Genomic DNA, 20,314 nt, shown 5'->3' with positions numbered 1-20,314 from the left:
CACCCAACGGGAAAGGCCAGCCCTAAAGACAGGCTTAGCAGGCTGGCAGCAAGGTGGAGAGGGAGGGAATGCGATGGAAGGGGCAGCGCCTCATGCCCGGCACACCTCCAAAGCCCAGACCAGCCTTCCAGGGCTGCCAGGAAATAGGGCCCCCTCTTCACAACACACTGCAAACCACGCCACACGAGTGCCACGGGATGACCTCACTGACGACACCCCACCTCTCCTACGCTTTGGTCGCGTCTTCTGCCCGCCCTGACACACGCCATCAACACCAAGCCTTTCGCCTCTAACACTCGCACTTAAAAGCTGCCGCCGGGGTCAGATGGACACGTCCTTGAGAGAAGGACATGAAATTGGAGAATTGTGGCAAGGGAAACACACCCCACCTCATTACTCACCAGGCTGTGGCATGCAAGAGCTGCTTGCTGCAAAATGCTGTCATGCGCAAACACTGTCCCACCCCTCGGGCACTCGAAGACCAGCATAAAAGCCAGCCCAGAGCCTCTCTCCCTCACACGCTTCTCCTGACGCCTTCTCCTCCGCGGTCAACAAGGTGAGCCTGAACCCCCTTCCCCTCCTTCTCCTCCAACGCCTGGCCTCTCGCTTCCAGCACGCTCTGCCCCCAGCCTCAGCAGCCCTGACGCCTCCCCACCGCCACGCTCCCCACAGACCCACACCAGCCCTCCCCACTCCCTCGCCCTCCTCCATCACCGCCCCTCGCACCCCCACGCCCCTCCGCTTTCTCAACACCCTCTCTTCCAGGGCCCCTCCACACCACAGACATGGCCTGCTACGACCTCTGCCGCCCCTGCGGACCCACCCCGCTGGCTAACAGCTGCAACGAGCCCTGTGTCGGGCAGTGCCAGGACTCCCGCGTCGTCATCCAGCCTCCCGCCGTGGTCGTCACCCTCCCAGGACCCATCCTCACCTCCTTCCCCCAGAACACCGCCGTCGGATCCTCCTCATCGGCTGCCGTGGGCAACGTCCTCAGCTCCCAGGGAGTGCCCATCTCCTCCGGTGGCTTCGGCTACGGCTTCGGAGGCCTGGGCTGCTTCAGCGGCAGAAGAGCCTGCTACCCCTGCTAAGGGCCCTCGCCGCCACCACCCCTGACACCAAACACTCACACCCTGGAAGACATGGCATGGATTGAGGATGCACCTCCGCCCTGATGCTGGAACATGGACCTGCCATCCACGGCTCTTCCTCTCAAGGCACCAAGCAAGGAAGCACGGAAGGGGGCCAGCCCAGGCTGCCTGCAAACACGGCCCACGTACCTCCTCCTCTCCTCCCACTTCCTTCTCTCCATCGCCCCTTCGCCTATGTCCACTGCTCTCCACTGCAACCACCTTCTCACAAGCCAAAGACCATCGCAGCACCTCCGGTGGGCTGCTCCCACTGCGGAGCAGGAAGACCTCGGTGCTCTGGCAAAATCTACTGCAAGCAAAGCACCTCGGCTGATGCACTTCACACCGCCTCCCTTCCACTTGCCGCTCCTGCCTTTTCACTCTTTTGCCTCTAGTAATAAAGTTCCCTGCATCCCAGCCTCAGACGCCTCCTCTTCCTTTCTTCTCCCAAGCCTCTTCCAACCTCACCCGCCACAAAGCCACGCCTCAAGAGCCCATCGGCGGGGCTGCAAAAGGGGCTACAAGGCCTCTCTTAGCAAGTATGGCCCCAACAACAACAACACAGACAGGAACAGGACAGCTTCCAGCCCGTGACACAAGCCCTTCACATGCTAATGCACTTCTACCCGTGCCTCTCACTCAAGCTCCTCATCTCGGGTGGGTTAACTTTGCCTGCACGCCAGGTACCCACCAAGCCGCTCGATCACTCCCCCTTCTCAACTGGAAAGGAGAGAGAAAATATGACAAAAGCTTTACGGATCAAGATAAGGACAGGGAGATCATAGAATCATAGAATCACACAATGGTTTGGGTTGGAAGGGACCTTAAAGATCACCTAGTCCAACCCCCCTGCCACGGGCAGGGACACCTTCCACTACATCACCTTGCTCCAAGCCCCATCCAACCTGGCCTTGAACACTGCCAGGGAGGGGGCGTCCACAGCTTCTCTGGGCAACTTCTTCCACTGTCTCACCACCCTCACAGGAAGGAATTTCTTCCTAATATCTAACCAAAATCTACCCTCTTTCAGTTTAAAACCGTTGCCCCTCGTCCTACCACTACGCTCCCTGATAAAGAGTCCCTCCCCATCTTTCCTGCAGGCCTCCTTTAAGTACTAGAAGGCCGCTATAAGGTCTCCCTGCAACCTTCTCTTCTCCAGGCTGAACAACCCACACTCTCTCAGCCTGTCCTCAGAGGGGACGTGCTCCAGCCTCCTCATTATCTTTGTGGCCCTCCTCTGGACCCAATCAAGCAGGCCCACATCTTTCGTATGCTGGCGGCCCCAGAGCTGCATGCAGTACGCCAGTCCCACGAGAGCGGAGTAGAGGGGGAGAATCGTCTCCCTCAACCTGCTGCCCATGCCTCTTTTGATGCAGCCCAGGATACGATGGGCTTTCTGCGCTGCGAGCGCACATTGCCAGCTCCTATTCGGCTTTTCATCCACCAATACCCCCAAGTCCTTCTCCTCAGGCCTGCTCTCAATCCACGCATCGCCCAGCCTCCATCCGTGTTTGGGACTGCCCCAACCCACGTGCAGGACCTTCCACTTGGCCTTGTTGAACTTCGTCACCTTTGCACAGGCCCACCTCCCTAGCCTGTCAAGGCCCCTCTCGATGCCAGCCCTTCCCTCTACACTATCAACCACACCACTCAGCTTCCTGTCATCCACAAACTTGCTGAGGCTCCACTCAATCCCACTGTCCGTGTCCCTGACAAACACGTTAAATAATACTCGTCCCAATACGGACCCCTGAGGGACACCACTCGTCCCTGATCTCCACCCGCACATCGAGCCATTCACCGCAACTCTTTGAGTTTGACCGTCCAGCCAATTCCTTATCCACCAAGCGCTCCACCCATCAAATCCACCTCTCTTCATTTTACAGACAAGGATGTTGGGCGGGACACTATCAAATGCTTTGCACAAGTCCAGGTAGATGACGTCAGTCGCTCTTCCCTTACCCACCAATGCTGTAACCCCGTCGCAGAAGGCCACCAAATTTGTCAGGCACGATTTGCCCTTCGTGAAGCCATGTTGGCTGTCAGCAATCACCTCTCCGTCTTCCATGTGCCTTGGCATAGTTTCCAGGAGGATCTGCTCCATGACCTTGCTAGCCATAGAGGTGACACAGACCGGCCTGTACTTAACCCGGGTCATCCTTTTCACCTTTTTCAGAATGAGGGTTATCATCGGCCAACTTGCTGTGGGGGCACTCCATCACATTGGCCACGTCCTTCAGGAGGATGTTGAACACTGTTGGCCCCACGCATCTGACTCCTGGGCTACACCGCTTGACACTGGCCTCCAGGTGGACTTTGGGCCACTCATCACAAGCCTCTGGGCCCAGCCCTTCAGCCACTTTGCGGTCCACCTCACTCTCCACTTACACAACAAGTACTTTGTCAGCTTCTCTAGGAGCATGCAAGGGCAGAAAGCGCCAAAGGCTTTACTAAAAGGTCGAGGTAAACAACAGCCACGGCTCTCTCCTCATCCACAAACCCAGTCACTTCAACGTAGAAGAACGGAGGTCGAGCAAGCATGATTCCCCCTCATAAATCCATGACGATGACCCCCGTCACCTTCGTGTCCTTCAGGAGGCTGGGCAATGCTTTCTGGGAGGATCTTCTCCATCACCTTCCCTGGCAACAAGGTCAGGCTCACCAGCATCTACTTTCCTGGATCTTCCTTCCTGACCTTCCTCAACATAAGAGGGCTATGAGCTCTCTTCCAGACATCAGGATCTGCTCCCAGGCACCATGACCTGGCCAAGATCATGGAGAGGGGCCTCCCAAGCACATCAGACAGCTCCCTCACCACTCATGGCTACGACCTCTCAGGCCCCACGCACTTGTGTACATTCAGACGCACAGCACTCCTTCCTACCTGCCTTCATCTTCCTCAGCAACAAGCACTGATCACCTGACATACAGCCTGCAAAACACTCACCTCGGCTCAATTCGGGCAGGCCTTGCTGTTCATCAACCCTTCAGCATACATCCACCACCACCAGGGCCTCATCTCTGCACCCAGCTGCAGCACGCTCGCCTCCAACTCCCCTCAGAAGTCTGCAAACTCTCTTTCTTCCAGTCACACACTGTGCACAGAAGTGGCCTCACCCCTCCGCACTCACCCCAACTAAAGACCCCAAAACGCTCTGGCTCATCACCTTCCCTACCTGCCGCTCCCAATCCCCCTCTGCCTCTTGCCACACTCACGGGCTCTCCAGAAACTCACTTGCCCTTGCGAGGTGATCCACATCAGGCACCGCGTCATGCCCGTGCCCAGGCTGCAACCCTGCTGGCCCCACCTAAGGGGAGCGCTACAGAGGGGCCAACACAAGCCTTTGGGCAGCAGGGCAGGCCTCCCGACATCACAGGGCTTGCGGGCTCCGAACCAGGGCTGCCAGGACAACGGCCGGCACCCACAAACAGCCCTCCTCTGCCTGCTTGCACTGCCACCCCCAAGGACGGCCCCAAGGGGGCACAAGCCCAAACGGGAAGCTTCCTTTCGCCCACCTACAACCTTACAAGCAAGAGGGGCACCAAGACACCAACGTAGCACACCCAACGGGAAAGGCCAGCCCTAAAGACAGGCTTAGCAGGCTGGCAGCAAGGTGGAGAGGGAGGGAATGCGATGGAAGGGGCAGCGCCTCATGCCCGGCACACCTCCAAAGCCCAGACCAGCCTTCCAGGGCTGCCAGGAAATAGGGCCCCCTCTTCACAACACACTGCAAACCACGCCACACGAGTGCCACGGGATGACCTCACTGACGACACCCCACCTCTCCTACGCTTTGGTCGCGTCTTCTGCCCGTCCTGACACGCGCCATCAACACCAAGCCTTTCACCTCTAACACTCGCACTTAAAAGCTGCCGCCGGGGTCAGATGGACACGTCCTTGAGAGAAGGACATGAAATTGGAGAATTGTGGCAAGGGAAACACACCCCACCTCATTACTCACCAGGCTGTGGCATGCAAGAGCTGCTTGCTGCAAAATGCTGTCATGCGCAAACACTGTCCCACCCCTCGGGCACTCGAAGACCAGCATAAAAGCCAGCCCAGCGCCTCTCTCCCTCACACGCTTCTCCTGACGCCTTCTCCTCCGCGGTCAACAAGGTGAGCCTGAACCCCCTTCCCCTCCTTCTCCTCCAACGCCTGGCCTCTCGCTTCCAGCACGCTCTGCCCCCAGCCTCAGCAGCCCTGACGCCTCCCCACCACCACGCTCCCCACAGACCCACACCAGCCCTCCCCACTCCCTCGCCCTCCTCCATCACCGCCCCTCGCACCCCCACGCCCCTCCGCTTTCTCATCACCCTCTCTTCCAGGGCCCCTCCACACCACAGACATGGCCTGCTACGACCTCTGCCGCCCCTGCGGACCCACCCCGCTGGCTAACAGCTGCAACGAGCCCTGTGTCGGGCAGTGCCAGGACTCCCGCGTCGTCATCCAGCCTCCCGCCGTGGTCGTCACCCTCCCAGGACCCATCCTCACCTCCTTCCCCCAGAACACTGCCGTCGGATCCTCCTCATCGGCTGCCGTGGGCAACGTCCTCAGCTCCCAGGGAGTGCCCATCTCCTCCGGTGGCTTCGGCTACGGCTTCGGAGGCCTGGGCTGCTTCAGCGGCAGAAGAGCCTGCTACCCCTGCTAAGGGCCCTCGCCGCCACCACCCCTGACACCAAACACTCACACCCTGGAAGACACGGCATGGATTGAGGATGCACCTCCGCCCTGATGCTGGAACATGGACCTGCCATCCACGGCTCTTCCTCTCAAGGCACCAAGCAAGGAAGCACGGAAGGGGGCCAGCCCAGGCTGCCTGCAAACACGGCCCACGTACCTCCTCCTCTCCTCCCACTTCCTTCTCTCCATCGCCCTTTCGCCTATGTCCACTGCTCTCCACTGCAACCACCTTCTCACAAGCCAAAGACCATCGCAGCACCTCCGGTGGGCTGCTCCCACTGCGGAGCAGGAAGACCTCGGTGCTCTGGCAAAATCTACTGCAAGCAAAGCACCTCGGCTGATGCACTTCACACCGCCTCCCTTCCACTTGCCGCTCCTGCCTTTTCACTCTTTTCTTCTCTCAATAAAGTTCCCCTGCATCCCAGCCTCAGACGCCTCCTCTTCCTTTCTTCTCCCAAGCCTCTTCCAACCTCACCCGCCACAAAGCCACGCCTCAAGAGCCCATCGGCGGGGCTGCAAAAGGGGCTACAAGGCCTCTCTTAGCAAGTATGGCCCCAACAACAACAACACAGACAGGAACAGGACAGCTTCCAGCCCGTGACACAAGCCCTTCACTTGCCAAACAAAGGCATGGACATGCTAATGCACTTCTACCCGTGCCTCTCACTCAAGCTCCTCATCTCGGGTGGGTTAACTTTGCCTGCACGCCAGGTACCCACCAAGCCGCTCGATCACTCCCCCTTCTCAACTGGAAAGGAGAGAGAAAATATGACAAAAGCTTTACGGATCAAGATAAGGACAGGGAGATCATAGAATCATAGAATCACACAATGGTTTGGGTTGGAAGGGACCTTAAAGATCACCTAGTCCAACCCCCCTGCCACGGGCAGGGACACCTTCCACTACATCACCTTGCTCCAAGCCCCATCCAACCTGGCCTTGAACACTGCCAGGGAGGGGGCGTCCACAGCTTCTCTGGGCAACTTCTTCCACTGTCTCACCACCCTCACAGGAAGGAATTTCTTCCTAATATCTAACCAAAATCTACCCTCTTTCAGTTTAAAACCATTGCCCCTCGTCCTACCACTACGCTCCCTGATAAAGAGTCCCTCCCCATCTTTCCTGCAGGCCTCCTTTAAGTACTAGAAGGCCGCCATAAGGTCTCCCTGCAACCTTCTCTTCTCCAGGCTGAACAACCCACACTCTCTCAGCCTGTCCTCAGAGGGGACGTGCTCCAGCCTCCTCATTATCTTTGTGGCCCTCCTCTGGACCCAATCAAGCAGGCCCACATCTTTCGTATGCTGGCGGCCCCAGAGCTGCATGCAGTACGCCAGTCCCACGAGAGCGGAGTAGAGGGGGAGAATCGTCTCCCTCAACCTGCTGCCCATGCCTCTTTTGATGCAGCCCAGGATACGATGGGCTTTCTGCGCTGCGAGCGCACATTGCCAGCTCCTATTCGGCTTTTCATCCACCAATACCCCCAAGTCCTTCTCCTCAGGCCTGCTCTCAATCCACGCATCGCCCAGCCTCCATCCGGGTTTGGGACTGCCCCAACCCACGTGCAGGACCTTCCACTTGGCCTTGTTGAACTTCATCACCTTTGCACAGGCCCACCTCCCTAGCCTGTCAAGGCCCCTCTCGATGCCAGCCCTTCCCTCTACACTATCAACCACACCACTCAGCTTCCTGTCATCCACAAACTTGCTGAGGCTCCACTCAATCCCACTGTCCGTGTCCCTGACAAACACGTTAAATAATACTCGTCCCAATACGGACCCCTGAGGGACACCACTCGTCCCTGATCTCCACCCGCACATCGAGCCATTCACCGCAACTCTTTGAGTTTGACCGTCCAGCCAATTCCTTATCCACCAAGCGCTCCACCCATCAAATCCACCTCTCTTCATTTTACAGACAAGGATGTTGGGCGGGACACTATCAAATGCTTTGCACAAGTCCAGGTAGATGACGTCAGTCGCTCTTCCCTTACCCACCAATGCTGTAACCCCGTCGCAGAAGGCCACCAAATTTGTCAGGCACGATTTGCCCTTCGTGAAGCCATGTTGGCTGTCAGCAATCACCTCTCCGTCTTCCATGTGCCTTGGCATAGTTTCCAGGAGGATCTGCTCCATGACCTTGCTAGCCATAGAGGTGACACAGACCGGCCTGTACTTAACCCGGGTCATCCTTTTCACCTTTTTCAAAATGAGGGTTATCATCGGCCAACTTGCTGTGGGGGCACTCCATCACATTGGCCACGTCCTTCAGGAGGATGTTGAACACTGTTGGCCCCACGCATCTGACTCCTGGGCTACACCGCTTGACACTGGCCTCCAGGTGGACTTTGGGCCACTCATCACAAGCCTCTGGGCCCAGCCCTTCAGCCACTTTGTGGTCCACCTCACTCTCCACTTACACAACAAGTACTTTGTCAGCTTCTCTAGGAGCATGCAAGGGCAGAAAGCGCCAAAGGCTTTACTAAAAGGTCGAGGTAAACAACAGCCACGGCTCTCTCCTCATCCACAAACCCAGTCACTTCAACGTAGAAGAACGGAGGTCGAGCAAGCATGATTCCCCCTCATAAATCCATGACGATGACCCCCGTCACCTTCGTGTCCTTCAGGAGGCTGGGCAATGCTTTCTGGGAGGATCTTCTCCATCACCTTCCCTGGCAACAAGGTCAGGCTCACCAGCATCTACTTTCCTGGATCTTCCTTCCTGACCTTCCTCAACATAAGAGGGCTATGAGCTCTCTTCCAGACATCAGGATCTGCTCCCAGGCACCATGACCTGGCCAAGATCATGGAGAGGGGCCTCCCAAGCACATCAGACAGCTCCCTCACCACTCATGGCTACGACCTCTCAGGCCCCACGCACTTGTGTACATTCAGACGCACAGCACTCCTTCCTACCTGCCTTCATCTTCCTCAGCAACAAGCACTGATCACCTGACATACAGCCTGCAAAACACTCACCTCGGCTCAATTCGGGCAGGCCTTGCCGTTCATCAACCCTTCAGCATACATCCACCACCACCAGGGCCTCATCTCTGCACCCAGCTGCAGCACGCTCGCCTCCAACTCCCCTCAGAAGTCTGCAAACTCTCTTTCTTCCAGTCACACACTGTGCACAGAAGTGGCCTCACCCCTCGGCACTCACCCCAACTAAAGACCCCAAAACGCTCTGGCTCATCACCTTCCCTACCTGCCGCTCCCAATCCCCCTCTGCCTCTTGCCACACTCACGGGCTCTCCAGAAACTCACTTGCCCTTGCGAGGTGATCCACATCAGGCACCGCGTCATGCCCGTGCCCAGGCTGCAACCCTGCTGGCCCCACCTAAGGGGAGCGCTACGGAGGGGCCAACACAAGCCTTTGGGCAGCAGGGCAGGCCTCCCGACATCACAGGGCTTGCGGGCTCTGAACCAGGGCTGCCAGGACAACGGCCGGCACCCACAAACAGCCCTCCTCTGCCCGCTTGCACTGCCACCCCCAAGGACGGCCCCAAGGGGGCACAAGCCCAAACGGGAAGCTTCCTTTCGCCCACCTACAACCTTACAAGCAAGAGGGGCACCAAGACACCAACGTAGCACACCCAACGGGAAAGGCCAGCCCTAAAGACAGGCTTAGCAGGCTGGCAGCAAGGTGGAGAGGGAGGGAATGCGATGGAAGGGGCAGCGCCTCATGCCCGGCACACCTCCAAAGCCCAGACCAGCCTTCCAGGGCTGCCAGGAAATAGGGCCCCCTCTTCACAACACACTGCAAACCACGCCACACGAGTGCCACGGGATGACCTCACTGACGACACCCCACCTCTCCTACGCTTTGGTCGCGTCTTCTGCCCGCCCTGACACGCGCCATCAACACCAAGCCTTTCGCCTCTAACACTCGCACTTAAAAGCTGCCGCCGGGGTCAGATGGACACGTCCTTGAGAGAAGGACATGAAATTGGAGAATTGTGGCAAGGGAAACACACCCCACCTCATTACTCACCAGGCTGTGGCATGCAAGAGCTGCTTGCTGCAAAACGCTGTCATGCGCAAACACTGTCCCACCCCTCGGGCACTCGAAGACCAGCATAAAAGCCAGCCCAGCGCCTCTCTCCCTCACACGCTTCTCCTGACGCCTTCTCCTCCGCGGTCAACAAGGTGAGCCTGAACCCCCTTCCCCTCCTTCTCCTCCAGCGCCTGGCCTCTCGCTTCCAGCACGCTCTGCCCCCAGCCTCAGCAGCCCTGACGCCTCCCCACCGCCACGCTCCCCACAGACCCACACCAGCCCTCCCCACTCCCTCGCCCTCCTCCATCACCGCCCCTCGCACCCCCACGCCCCTCCGCTTTCTCAACACCCTCTCTTCCAGGGCCCCTCCACACCACAGACATGGCCTGCTACGACCTCTGCCGCCCCTGCGGACCCACCCCGCTGGCTAACAGCTGCAACGAGCCCTGTGTCGGGCAGTGCCAGGACTCCCGCGTCGTCATCCAGCCTCCCGCCGTGGTCGTCACCCTCCCAGGACCCATCCTCACCTCCTTCCCCCAGAACACTGCCGTCGGATCCTCCTCATCGGCTGCCGTGGGCAACGTCCTCAGCTCCCAGGGAGTGCCCATCTCCTCCGGTGGCTTCGGCTACGGCTTCGGAGGCCTGGGCTGCTTCAGCGGCAGAAGAGCCTGCTACCCCTGCTAAGGGCCCTCGCCGCCACCACCCCTGACACCAAACACTCACACCCTGGAAGACACGGCATGGATTGAGGATGCACCTCCGCCCTGATGCTGGAACATGGACCTGCCATCCACGGCTCTTCCTCTCAAGGCACCAAGCAAGGAAGCACGGAAGGGGGCCAGCCCAGGCTGCCTGCAAACACGGCCCACGTACCTCCTCCTCTCCTCCCACTTCCTTCTCTCCATCGCCCTTTCGCCTATGTCCACTGCTCTCCACTGCAACCACCTTCTCACAAGCCAAAGACCATCGCAGCACCTCCGGTGGGCTGCTCCCACTGCGGAGCAGGAAGACCTCGGTGCTCTGGCAAAACCTACTGCAAGCAAAGCACCTCGGCTGATGGTGCCCTACTTGCACCTCACACCGCCTCCCTTCCGCTTGCCGCTCCTGCCTTTTCACTCTTTTGCCTCTAGTAATAAAGTTCTCCTGCATCCCAGCCTCAGACGCCTCCTCTTCCTTTCTTCTCCCAAGCCTCTTCCAACCTCACCCGCCACAAAGCCACGCCTCAAGAGCCCATCGGCGGGGCTGCAAAAGGGGCTACAAGGCCTCTCTTAGCAAGTATGGCCCCAACAACAACAACACAGACAGGAACAGGACAGCTTCCAGCCCGTGACACAAGCCCTTCACTTGCCCAAACAAAGGCATGGACATGCTAATGCACTTCTACCCGTGCCTCTCACTCTAGCTCCTCATCTCGGGTGGGTTAACTTTGCCTGCACGCCAGGTACCCACCAAGCCGCTCGATCACTCCCCCTTCTCAACTGGAAAGGAGAGAGAAAATATGACAAAAGCTTTACGGATCAAGATAAGGACAGGGAGATCATAGAATCATAGAATCACACAATGGTTTGGGTTGGAAGGGACCTTAAAGATCACCTAGTCCAACCCCCCTGCCATGGGCAGGGACATCTTCCACTACATCACCTTGCTCAAAGCCCCTTCCAACCTCGGCCAGCACAAAGTCAGGGCTCAAGAGGCTATCGGGGTGGGTGGGCAGTGGTCTGGTGCTCAGCCTCCTTCAAGCCTGGGAAAGCCATCCTATCCCAATACAGACACGGGGATTGTTGCAGACAGGTGTGCATGAGTGCCCCAACCTGCCAAGACCTCTTCTGGGAAATATTTCAGCACCAACAACACAGATTGGTATATTTTTTCCTTCCAGCACATGACGCAAGCCCTTCACTTGTCAAGACAATGGCCTGGGTACATTAATGCTCATCTGGCCATGCCTGTGATGCAATCTCCACCTCTCCGTACACTCTTAACCAACTCTCTTCCCCAGCACCAGTCTCCAGCCCTAACAAGAAATAGTCTCAGTGAAGCAGAAAGGAAAGCTGGAATATGCAAAACATCAAGAAAGGAAGGGGGAAAGGAAGGGGGAAAGGAAGGGGGAAAGGAAGGGGGAAAGGAAGGGGGAAAGGAAGGGGGAAAGGAAGGGGGAAAGGAAGGGGAAGGGGGAAAGGAAGGGGAAAGGAAGGGGAAAGGAAGGGGGAAAGGAAGGGGAAAGGAAGGGGGAAAGGAAGGGGGAAAGGAAGGGGGAAGGGGGAAAGGAAGGGGGAAAGGAAGGGGGAAAGGAAGGGGAAAGGAAGGGGGAACAATGTGTGATTTCCTAACAGGTGTTCAGCATTGTCCTCTGTGTCCCCATTCCACAACCTGAAGGGCAGACAAAAAGAGCTCAGCTCCCTTCCCCACAGGGACCATCGCTGCCCAAGGCATCTCCCCTGTCCTGTGCAGATGCAAGGGCAAAGAAAGGGCTGCAGAAAGCATCGCATCCCTCATCCAACCACTGTCCCACTCCACAACTATTCATCTGCGCCAGCCTTTAGCGGTCCCACACAGTTCTCTGAAGGAGACTTTGCAACAGGCAGCAAGGGAATCCTTGAGAAAACACAACACCCTCCTGCTCGCTGCCTCACACAGAAAGCTCCATAGAGCCAGACTTGCAGCCCTCCAAGTGCACACCACCTTTTGCCAAGACCTTCCCCACTAAGGGCAACTCCATGCACCAGGACCAAGGGTGCGCAGGAAACCTCACGGCCACAATGCTCAGGCAGGAGAGTAGGCACAAGGGCCCCAGCACAAACAAGCACTGCTCGCCTGGGGAACAAACCACAAAACATCCACGAGCCGCCTTTAGGCAGACCACACAGCAATTCATCTGTCCCACTGAACATCTCCAAAGAGATGAGTTGCTACTTCACACAACAGCCAGCCCCCTGCATGTCTGTCCTGCAGAGCCCATACGCATCTATCGCAGCACTCCAGTCACACGAGCTATCCCACCAGTCTCAGGTAGTCCCATGATGCCATAGTGCTGTGATCTGGCACAGAGCTCTTGCTCCTCCTGCTTACTTCCCAGGCTCTGCACTTTTGCCTACAGGCACCTCAGGTCAACTCTTTCCTGACCCTGTCTTTGTCCTTCCAAAGAGTTCTCTTGCTCCCATCACCTCAGCCCACGCACTGATGACCCCAGCCTCTGCTTCCTCACTTACCCACCAGCTACAGACATCATCCCCAACAGAACCAGCGTACAGCTCTCCTCACCCAGTTTTACAGTGCCATGGAATGGTTGAGGTTGGAAGGGACCTCTGAAGATCATCTGGTCTGAGCCCTCTGCTCAAGCACAGCCACCTACAGCTCATTGCCCAGGACTGTGTCCAGATAGCTTTTAAAAATCCCCAAAGATACAGATTCCACAGCCTCTCTGGGCAACCTGTGCCACTGCTTGTCACCCTCACAGTAAAAAAGTGTTTCCTGATGTTCAGAGGGAACCTCCCGTGTTTCAGTTTGTGCCCATTGCCTCTGGTCCTGGCACTGGGCACCACTGGAGAGACCCTGGCTCCATCCTCTTTGCCCCCTCCCTTCAGATATTTATACACATTGATGAGATCCCCCTGAGCCTTCTCTTCTCCAGGCTAAAGAGTCCCAGCTCTCTCAGCCTTTCCTCATACGAGAGATGCTCCAGTCCCTTCATCATTCTCGTGGCTCAACACTGGACTTTCTCCAGTATGTCCATGTCTCTTTTGTCCTGGGAAGACCATCACTGGACACAGTACTCCATGGGTGGCCTCACCAGTGCTGAGCAGAGGGGAAGGATCCCCTCCCTCAACCTGCTGGCAACACTTCTCCAGCAGGACACAGCCCAGGATACCGTTAGGCCCCTTTGCAGCAAGAGCACATTGCTGCCGCATGTTCAACTCGATGTCCACCAGGACCCCCAGGGCCTTTTCTGCAGAGCTGCTGTCCAGCTGGCTGACCCCCAGCATGTCCTGGTGCCGGCGGTTGTTCCTCCCCAGGTACAGCACTTTGTACTTCCCCTCGTTGAACTGCGTGAGGTTCCTGTCGGCCCATTTCTCCAGCCTCGTGAGGTCCCTCTGGACGGCAGCAGGACCCTCTGGCGTATCAGCCACTCCTCCCAGCTTGGTGTCATCAGCAAACTTGCTGAGGGTACGCTCTGCCTCATCATCCAGATCATTAATGAAGATGTTAAGCAGGAGTACTGTGCTCAGCTCTGGGGGCCCCAGCATAAGAAAGACATGGACCTGCTCAAGAGTATGACCAGAGGAGGCCACAAAGATGATCAGGGGGCTGGAGCACCTCCCCTGTGAGAACAGGCTGAGAGAGTTGGGGTTGTTCAGCCTGGAGAAGAGAAGGCTCCGGAGAGACCTTATAGCAGCCTTCCAGTACTTAAAGGGGGCCTACAGGAAAGATGGGGAGGGACCCTTTATCAGGGAGTGTAGTGATAGGACGAGAGGTAATGGTTTTAAACTGAAAGAAGGTAGATTTAGATTTGATATTAGGAAGAAATTCTGTACTGTGAGGGTGGTGAGACACTGTCACAGGTTGCCCAGAGAAGTTGTGGATGCCCCATCCCTGGAAATGTTCAAGGCCAGGTTGGACGAGGCTTTGAGCAACCTGATCTAGTGGAAGGTGTCCCTGCCCATGGCAGGGGGGTTGGACTAGATGATCTTTAAGGTCCCTTCCAACCCAAACCATTCTATGATTCTATGACTTGATGCAGCATTGACCCCTAGGGTACATCTCTAATTACTGGCCTCAGACTAGACCCCAGCTCCAGCCGTTCAGCTGGTTTTCAATCCACCTCACTGTCTGATGAGCCCATACTTCATCAGCTTCCCTATGAGGATCCTATGAGCCAGTGTCAAAAGCCTTACTAGTCTAGGCAGACAATATCTACTGCTCTCCCCTCATCTACCAAGCCATTCATTTCGTCACAGAAGGTTATCAGGTTGATTAAGCATGACTTCCCCTTAGTGAAGCCATGCTGACTACTCCTGATGATTTTCTTGTCCTTCATGTGCCTGGAAATGGTTTCCAGGATTAGCTGCTCCACCATCTTCCCAGGGATCCAGGTGAGGCTGACTGGCCTGCAGTTCCCTGTGTCCCCCCTCCTGCCCTTCTTCAAGAGAGGAGTGATTATTTGCTTTCCTCCAGTCCTCAGGCACCTCCCCCACTCCCCAGAATCCTTCAAACATTATTGAGAGTGGCCTCACAATTACATCAGCCAGTGACATCAGCACTCGTGAGTGCTTCCCATCATGGCCCATGGACTTATGTAAGTCTGCTTTGCTGAAGTATTGTCTAACCTCATCCTCTTCCACCCAGGGTAAGGCTTCCTTCCTCCTGACTTGCTCCCTGGTCTCTAGGGCCTGGTGTGGAGGTGAAGGCGGTGTTCAGTACCTCCACCTTTCCCATGACCTGTGGCACCAGGGTCCCTGCCCCAGTCAGCATTTTTCCTAGTCCCCCTACTTCTACACTTAGAGAAGCCCTTCTTGTTGCCTTTGACATCCCTCAATGTTTGTAAGCCTGTGGATAAAAGTGCTCTTACCTCATTGTGTCACACGCATCCCATCTCTCCCCAAAGAGCACCAGGCAGCATCCGCCATGCAGCCGAGCCTGGACAGGCTCTCTCCGACAAGCAGGATCAGCTCCAACCCCAGTGCCCTGGCTGCCACACATGTCCCACTAGCGAGGCCACGGCCAACCCCACCACCGAGGCTGGTGGCACAGCGTTGTCACAGCAGCCCCGCGTGGCACAGGGACAGGCTCTGGAACCCCAGCGTCCACTGTCAGTCCCCACCTCAGCCCCACAGCCACAGCCTTCCCTCACTGCAGCCTTCCCTCACCACAGCCAGGCTCACCCTCAGCAACCAGCCAATCAGGAGGCACCTAACAACCTGCCAAGCAGGGGGTGGCTGACAGGCCCCAGCTGCTGCAGAAGCTCCCAGAAGTTCCAGAAGGCGCCTGTCAGGACCCCAAAATCAACACTTCCGGTACAATAAATAGATATTCTTCACCAAACGGCCCCCAAAACAACTGCTGGGAGGCGTGGGGGTGAACCAGGGAACCAATGGGTAGAAATGCTGCCAAAAACCAAACCAAACGCCTCACACCAAAGTAGTTAGGGGACTCAGAGGGCTAAGATGGAGGGAAAATGCCCTGATTAAATAACCCCCCCCCCCAAAAAAGCTGCAATCAATAAATATGCCAACAGACCCTGCAAGCAACTGCTGGGGAAGGAAAAATAACCTGCCAAAGATACAAAACCCCCACACATCCTCCCGCTTTGAGTAAATACATAAAACCCCACCAGAATAAATGCCAACAAGCAAACCACCCTGCAAAGCCCTTTTTGGGGAAAAAGGCTGCCAAAACAAGATGAAAAATCACCTGGTTAGAAAGCCCTGCGTAAGCAAATTGTTAAGATCAGCCAATGAGCCCACAAAAAACTGCCAAAAATAGAGGGGAAAGAGAGAAAGGAATCAGTTTTTAAAAATGAGGAAAAAATGGCAAGGAAACACCAAACATAAACTGTGGGAAAAGGCGGGGGGGTGCAACACAAAGACAAAATGCTGCTAAAAAATGCTGATAACAGCAACAACGAAACCCAAAACTCTCAAAAGCAAACATCTGCCCTACTGGGTGCCACAGACCCCTCAGCACAGACATCCTGCACCCATCGCACGTCACCATTCCTCATCCACGGGGTCCTTGGACCCACCATGTGGGGTCTTGTCATCTTCCCCCCTCACTGAGGCATCCCAAAGCCACTGCCCCCACTGCTTTTGGTGTCCACGTCACCTTTCTTCTGTGCTGCAAGGTCCTTGGGACACGCATGCAGCGTCTCCTGTCACGGTCCCCTCTTGCTGTGGTCCCCAGCCCAGCCACCTGACAGTCCCCATGAAACCATCTTCCCTCACTGCGGGGTCCCAGGGCCACCCCCCCAGAGTCCTGTGTCCCTGTCCCCACCCTGATGTAAGGTTCCAGGGCAACTGATGTGGGGTGCCCAGATCACCACCCCCCTTGACGTAGGGTCCCCAACTGACCCACGTGGGAGGTCTGTGGGCCACTTTACCCCTATCTGTATGTTCCCCATTCGATCTACATGGGAGTTCCCAAAATACTGCCCCACCTTTCTATGGAGTCCAGCACCCACCTCAGCTGAATCTGGAAGCCTTGCGTTTGTCAGACCTTTCCAGCACCCACATGGCCACAACGACCTCAGGCTTGCAGCCCCGTGTAGCGTGCTCGCCTCCAGTTCCCCTCTGGAGTGTCCTCTTGTGTGGCAAAGACAGTGATGGTGGCAGTGAGTCACAAGGCATTGGGGATTGTGCTGTTTTCTCACCTGCCCCTTACTCTGAGCAGACAGACCCCGGGCTCCTGAGCGCGCTGTGAGGGTCACATCTTTGACATTGGTGTGGTGTCTTGAGGCCCCTTGGTGGACCATATGGATGGCAGGTCACCCTGGAGCTCCTCAGCCCCTCTCCCTTGTCCCACCACGGGCACATCTTTTTGCTATTTGCATCCCACCTTGGTTTGGGCTTGGGGTAAGCAAGCTGGGTCCAGAAGAGGTAAAGCCCATGCGGATAAAGCCAGGAGCTGGGTGCAGGGACATGCAGACATGAATTGACTGCACTGGGCTGCATTTAGCTCTGACAGGGTAGATCTGGGCATCACGAGGATGCTCCTTCTGAACCCTCCTCGGCAGGGAGCGGCCGTCCCGTTGGCCGGGTTAGAGGTGGAGAAAGCTGTCCCTGTGCTTGCCTTCAAGGGCATGCCCACATCTTCATGTCCCTGCAGCCCCTGCCTGATCCCAGAGCCTCCCTCTCCCAGCGCATGCAGAACATTTCGACACTGTGTGTGACAAGGAGATGTGGATAAATGTAATTGGGGTGGAGCTGTTAAGGGGGGGGGTTGATGCTGCTGCGGCTTTTGCAAGCGTACCTTGATGGAAGCGTGCGTTTATTTCTTTCATTGCTTCTCTTGTTTAATCGTTGGGGGCTTGAAAGATGTTTCAAGTCTTTATATAGCTTAAAAATATTAAAACATAATAGTCTTCTGTTTCCATGGCAACAGAGACAGCGGGTATTCACGGGCCTGAGATGTTGGCATCTTGCATTTGTCACAAGATTTAAAAGACAGAGCAATTTGCTTCAAGGTTCCCAGAAAGCACTACGCTGAGGAAGGGAGGCTGTGGCCTGCAAGGGACAAGCAGTGGTCAAAGCCCAGTCCTGGGGCTCGGGGCTGTGAGCTTGAGGGAGCTGCAGCTTGCAGGGAGCTGGGGCTCTGGCACTGGTTTCCATGCCTCCTGCCCGTGTAGGTGAGTGTGACTGATGGCCTGGGCACTCGTAGGAGGCAGGGATCTCTGGGATATCATCTGGGAGAAGAGGACCATCCTGGGACTGAGGACACCTCTCTGCCGTTCTCCCCAGCAAGGGCGGTGCAGGGCGGTGCGGCTACATGGGGACAGTCATGCAGTTACTCTCCCCCTCCCCAAGAAGGCTGATCTCCAAAGTCGTCCTGCAGACATGCCAGGGCCATCCAGCCGGAATACCAGGAGCAGGCAGGTACAGACTGCCTGAGCTTGGCCCACCTCTCTTGCTTATGTATGCTCATAGAATCATAGAATATTTTGGGTTGGAAGGCACCTTTAAAGGTCATCTAGTCCAACCCCCCTGCAATGAGCAGGGACATCTTCAACATCTTCAGTGTTGATTACCAGCGACTGGGTGGGTGTCTCTCCCATGAGACCCACTGCTCTGGCCGTCCCAAGCAATGCTGAGGCACCGTCCCAGTTGTCCCTCTTCAGAAACCCTGAGCACGGGGCTGGGAGTGTAAGCAGGACCCCAAGCCTCATCTTCTCTCCAGATGTGTCCTAGTTTCTCAGCTATTGTACGTGCCTCCAGCCTTCCCCTCCCTCCCTCCCCATCACTTTCTGGGACCACCACCATCCTATACTGGGGTTTCAAATCCTCTTACCTCAGGTAATGAGCACATCCTGCGCAGCGTCTCCACGCCACCAGCACGCTGGGTGCTTTACAGTCAGTCTGAACCCACGGCTCCATGCTTCCCATCTCCATCGCATCAGATTTTGGTGTCCTCAGCTAGGCTTCTTGCCTGCCCTACCCAGAGCAGGCAGCCTTGTGCTCTTCAGAGCTCGTTGCTTTACCTGCAAGCCCCAAGGATGTATTGATGCATCTGTTCTTCCTCTGGGATACAACTTTTTGTGGAGAACAAACAAGCTGGTTTTTGTAAGTAAAATTCTAAGAACTGCCATTCCCTGGGCACCTAAAGTGTGTCTGATCATGTTCAAGTGACACTGCAGGGACTGAAGGTACGTTCTTTAAGTAATTACAGGAGATCTTTAAAATTCAACACGGTTCTCACTCTTCAAAATGTGTCCAGATATTCGCATTTCCATTGGATGACATGCAGGTCACCTGCATCTTTCATTGTAACTGTGTCCCCAGGCGTTCGCTGTTTGCTGCAAAGCTCCAGCATCTGGAGTCGTGGGAAGCCAATAAATCTCCTGCTTTCAGCTTGCAAAATAAAGATGGATAAAAAGTGGTAATCAAAACCCAGAAGACTACAAAATAGGACCCACATCTTCTTACCTTTTAGACAAAATCCCACTATTTGAGGAAGAGGGGCTGAAATTTCTTACGATGAGGGTGGTGAGACTCTGGACCAGGTTGCCCAGAGAGGTGGGAGATGCCCCATCCCCGGAAACATTCAAGGTCAGGTTGGACGGGGCTCTGAGCAACCTGATCTAGTTGAAGATGTCCCTGTTCACTGCAGACGGGTTGGACTAGATGACCTTAAAAGGTCCCTTCCAACCCAAACCATTCGATGATTCTATGAATATCTGATGACTGTCCACGTTCAGTCTTTCCGCTTCATATTCAGACACCCTTCTTCAGAAACCTCTTTCATATCTTAATGGGTCAAGGTGTATCTGTGTGCGTCCAGGCTGTTTGTGCGTGCGTCAGTAGAACATTGCTCTCCATTGCATTGACGCCAGAGCTGCTCATCCATCTCTGTTTCCAGTGTGACATCCCCCCAGCCCACTCTGGGGGACCCAGTTTCCCAGGTTGGAGATGATCTGTGAACTGGGTGGCCTCTGCTGACCTTAGCACAAGGTAACTCCCAGCACTGGCCCTTCTCTGCCAGGACATTGCATGGAGCATAATCAATCTCCTGCCATGCACGGTCACTCTGCAAACACACAGCAAGGCCAGCACTGCTGGGCAGACACAACGAAGTATGCCGCAGGGCTTTGGACCTGCTCCAGCACTGGAAAGCTGGCTCTTTGGAGCCACAGCAGTGTTGGTGCGCAGGGTGCAGAACGACCTCGGCTGCAGGCTGGTCCAGCTCAACATCTTTATTAATGATCTGGATGATGAGGCAGAGCGTACCCTCAGCAAGTTTGCTGATGACACCAAGCTGGGAGGAGTGGCTGATACGCCAGAGGGTCCTGCTGCCGTCCAGAGGGACC

At 56.1% G+C, this 20,314-nt stretch overlaps 3 protein-coding genes across 3 annotated transcripts; all 3 read left to right on the top strand.

The window, feature by feature from the left end:
- Window positions 1–522: 522 nt before the first annotated feature.
- On the top strand, window positions 523–1,088 carry LOC127013612 (feather keratin 1-like). Its single transcript, XM_050892559.1, has 2 exons — window positions 523–556; window positions 766–1,088. Exon 2 carries the CDS (start codon window positions 786–788, stop codon window positions 1,086–1,088), a length of 303 nt encoding a protein of 100 aa, XP_050748516.1. The 5' UTR covers window positions 523–556; window positions 766–785.
- A 4,122-nt stretch (window positions 1,089–5,210) lies between these two features.
- On the top strand, window positions 5,211–5,816 carry LOC127013609 (feather keratin 1-like). Its single transcript, XM_050892557.1, has 2 exons — window positions 5,211–5,244; window positions 5,454–5,816. Exon 2 carries the CDS (start codon window positions 5,474–5,476, stop codon window positions 5,774–5,776), a length of 303 nt encoding a protein of 100 aa, XP_050748514.1. The 5' UTR covers window positions 5,211–5,244; window positions 5,454–5,473; the 3' UTR covers window positions 5,777–5,816.
- Window positions 5,817–9,919: 4,103 nt separating this feature from the next.
- Window positions 9,920–10,525, top strand: LOC127013608 (feather keratin 1-like). The gene is made up of 2 exons (XM_050892556.1): window positions 9,920–9,953; window positions 10,163–10,525. The coding sequence occupies exon 2, from the start codon at window positions 10,183–10,185 to the stop codon at window positions 10,483–10,485; it is 303 nt and encodes a 100-aa protein (XP_050748513.1). The 5' UTR covers window positions 9,920–9,953; window positions 10,163–10,182; the 3' UTR covers window positions 10,486–10,525.
- Window positions 10,526–20,314: the final 9,789 nt, after the last annotated feature.

Source organism: Gymnogyps californianus, chromosome 2 (genome assembly GCF_018139145.2).
Source record: "Gymnogyps californianus isolate 813 chromosome 2, ASM1813914v2, whole genome shotgun sequence".
NCBI lineage: Eukaryota > Metazoa > Chordata > Aves > Accipitriformes > Cathartidae > Gymnogyps > Gymnogyps californianus.
The sequence above is the reverse complement of the archived record's forward strand: the minus strand, read 5'-3'. Positions and strand labels throughout refer to the sequence as shown.

What these genes read in the sequence shown, in the direction of transcription:
- LOC127013609 (XM_050892557.1), top strand. Translation starts at nt 5,474, where the DNA reads ATGGCCTGCTACGACCTCTGCCGCCCCTGCGGACCCACCCCGCTGGCT.
- LOC127013612 (XM_050892559.1), top strand. Translation starts at nt 786, where the DNA reads ATGGCCTGCTACGACCTCTGCCGCCCCTGCGGACCCACCCCGCTGGCT.
- LOC127013608 (XM_050892556.1), top strand. Translation starts at nt 10,183, where the DNA reads ATGGCCTGCTACGACCTCTGCCGCCCCTGCGGACCCACCCCGCTGGCT.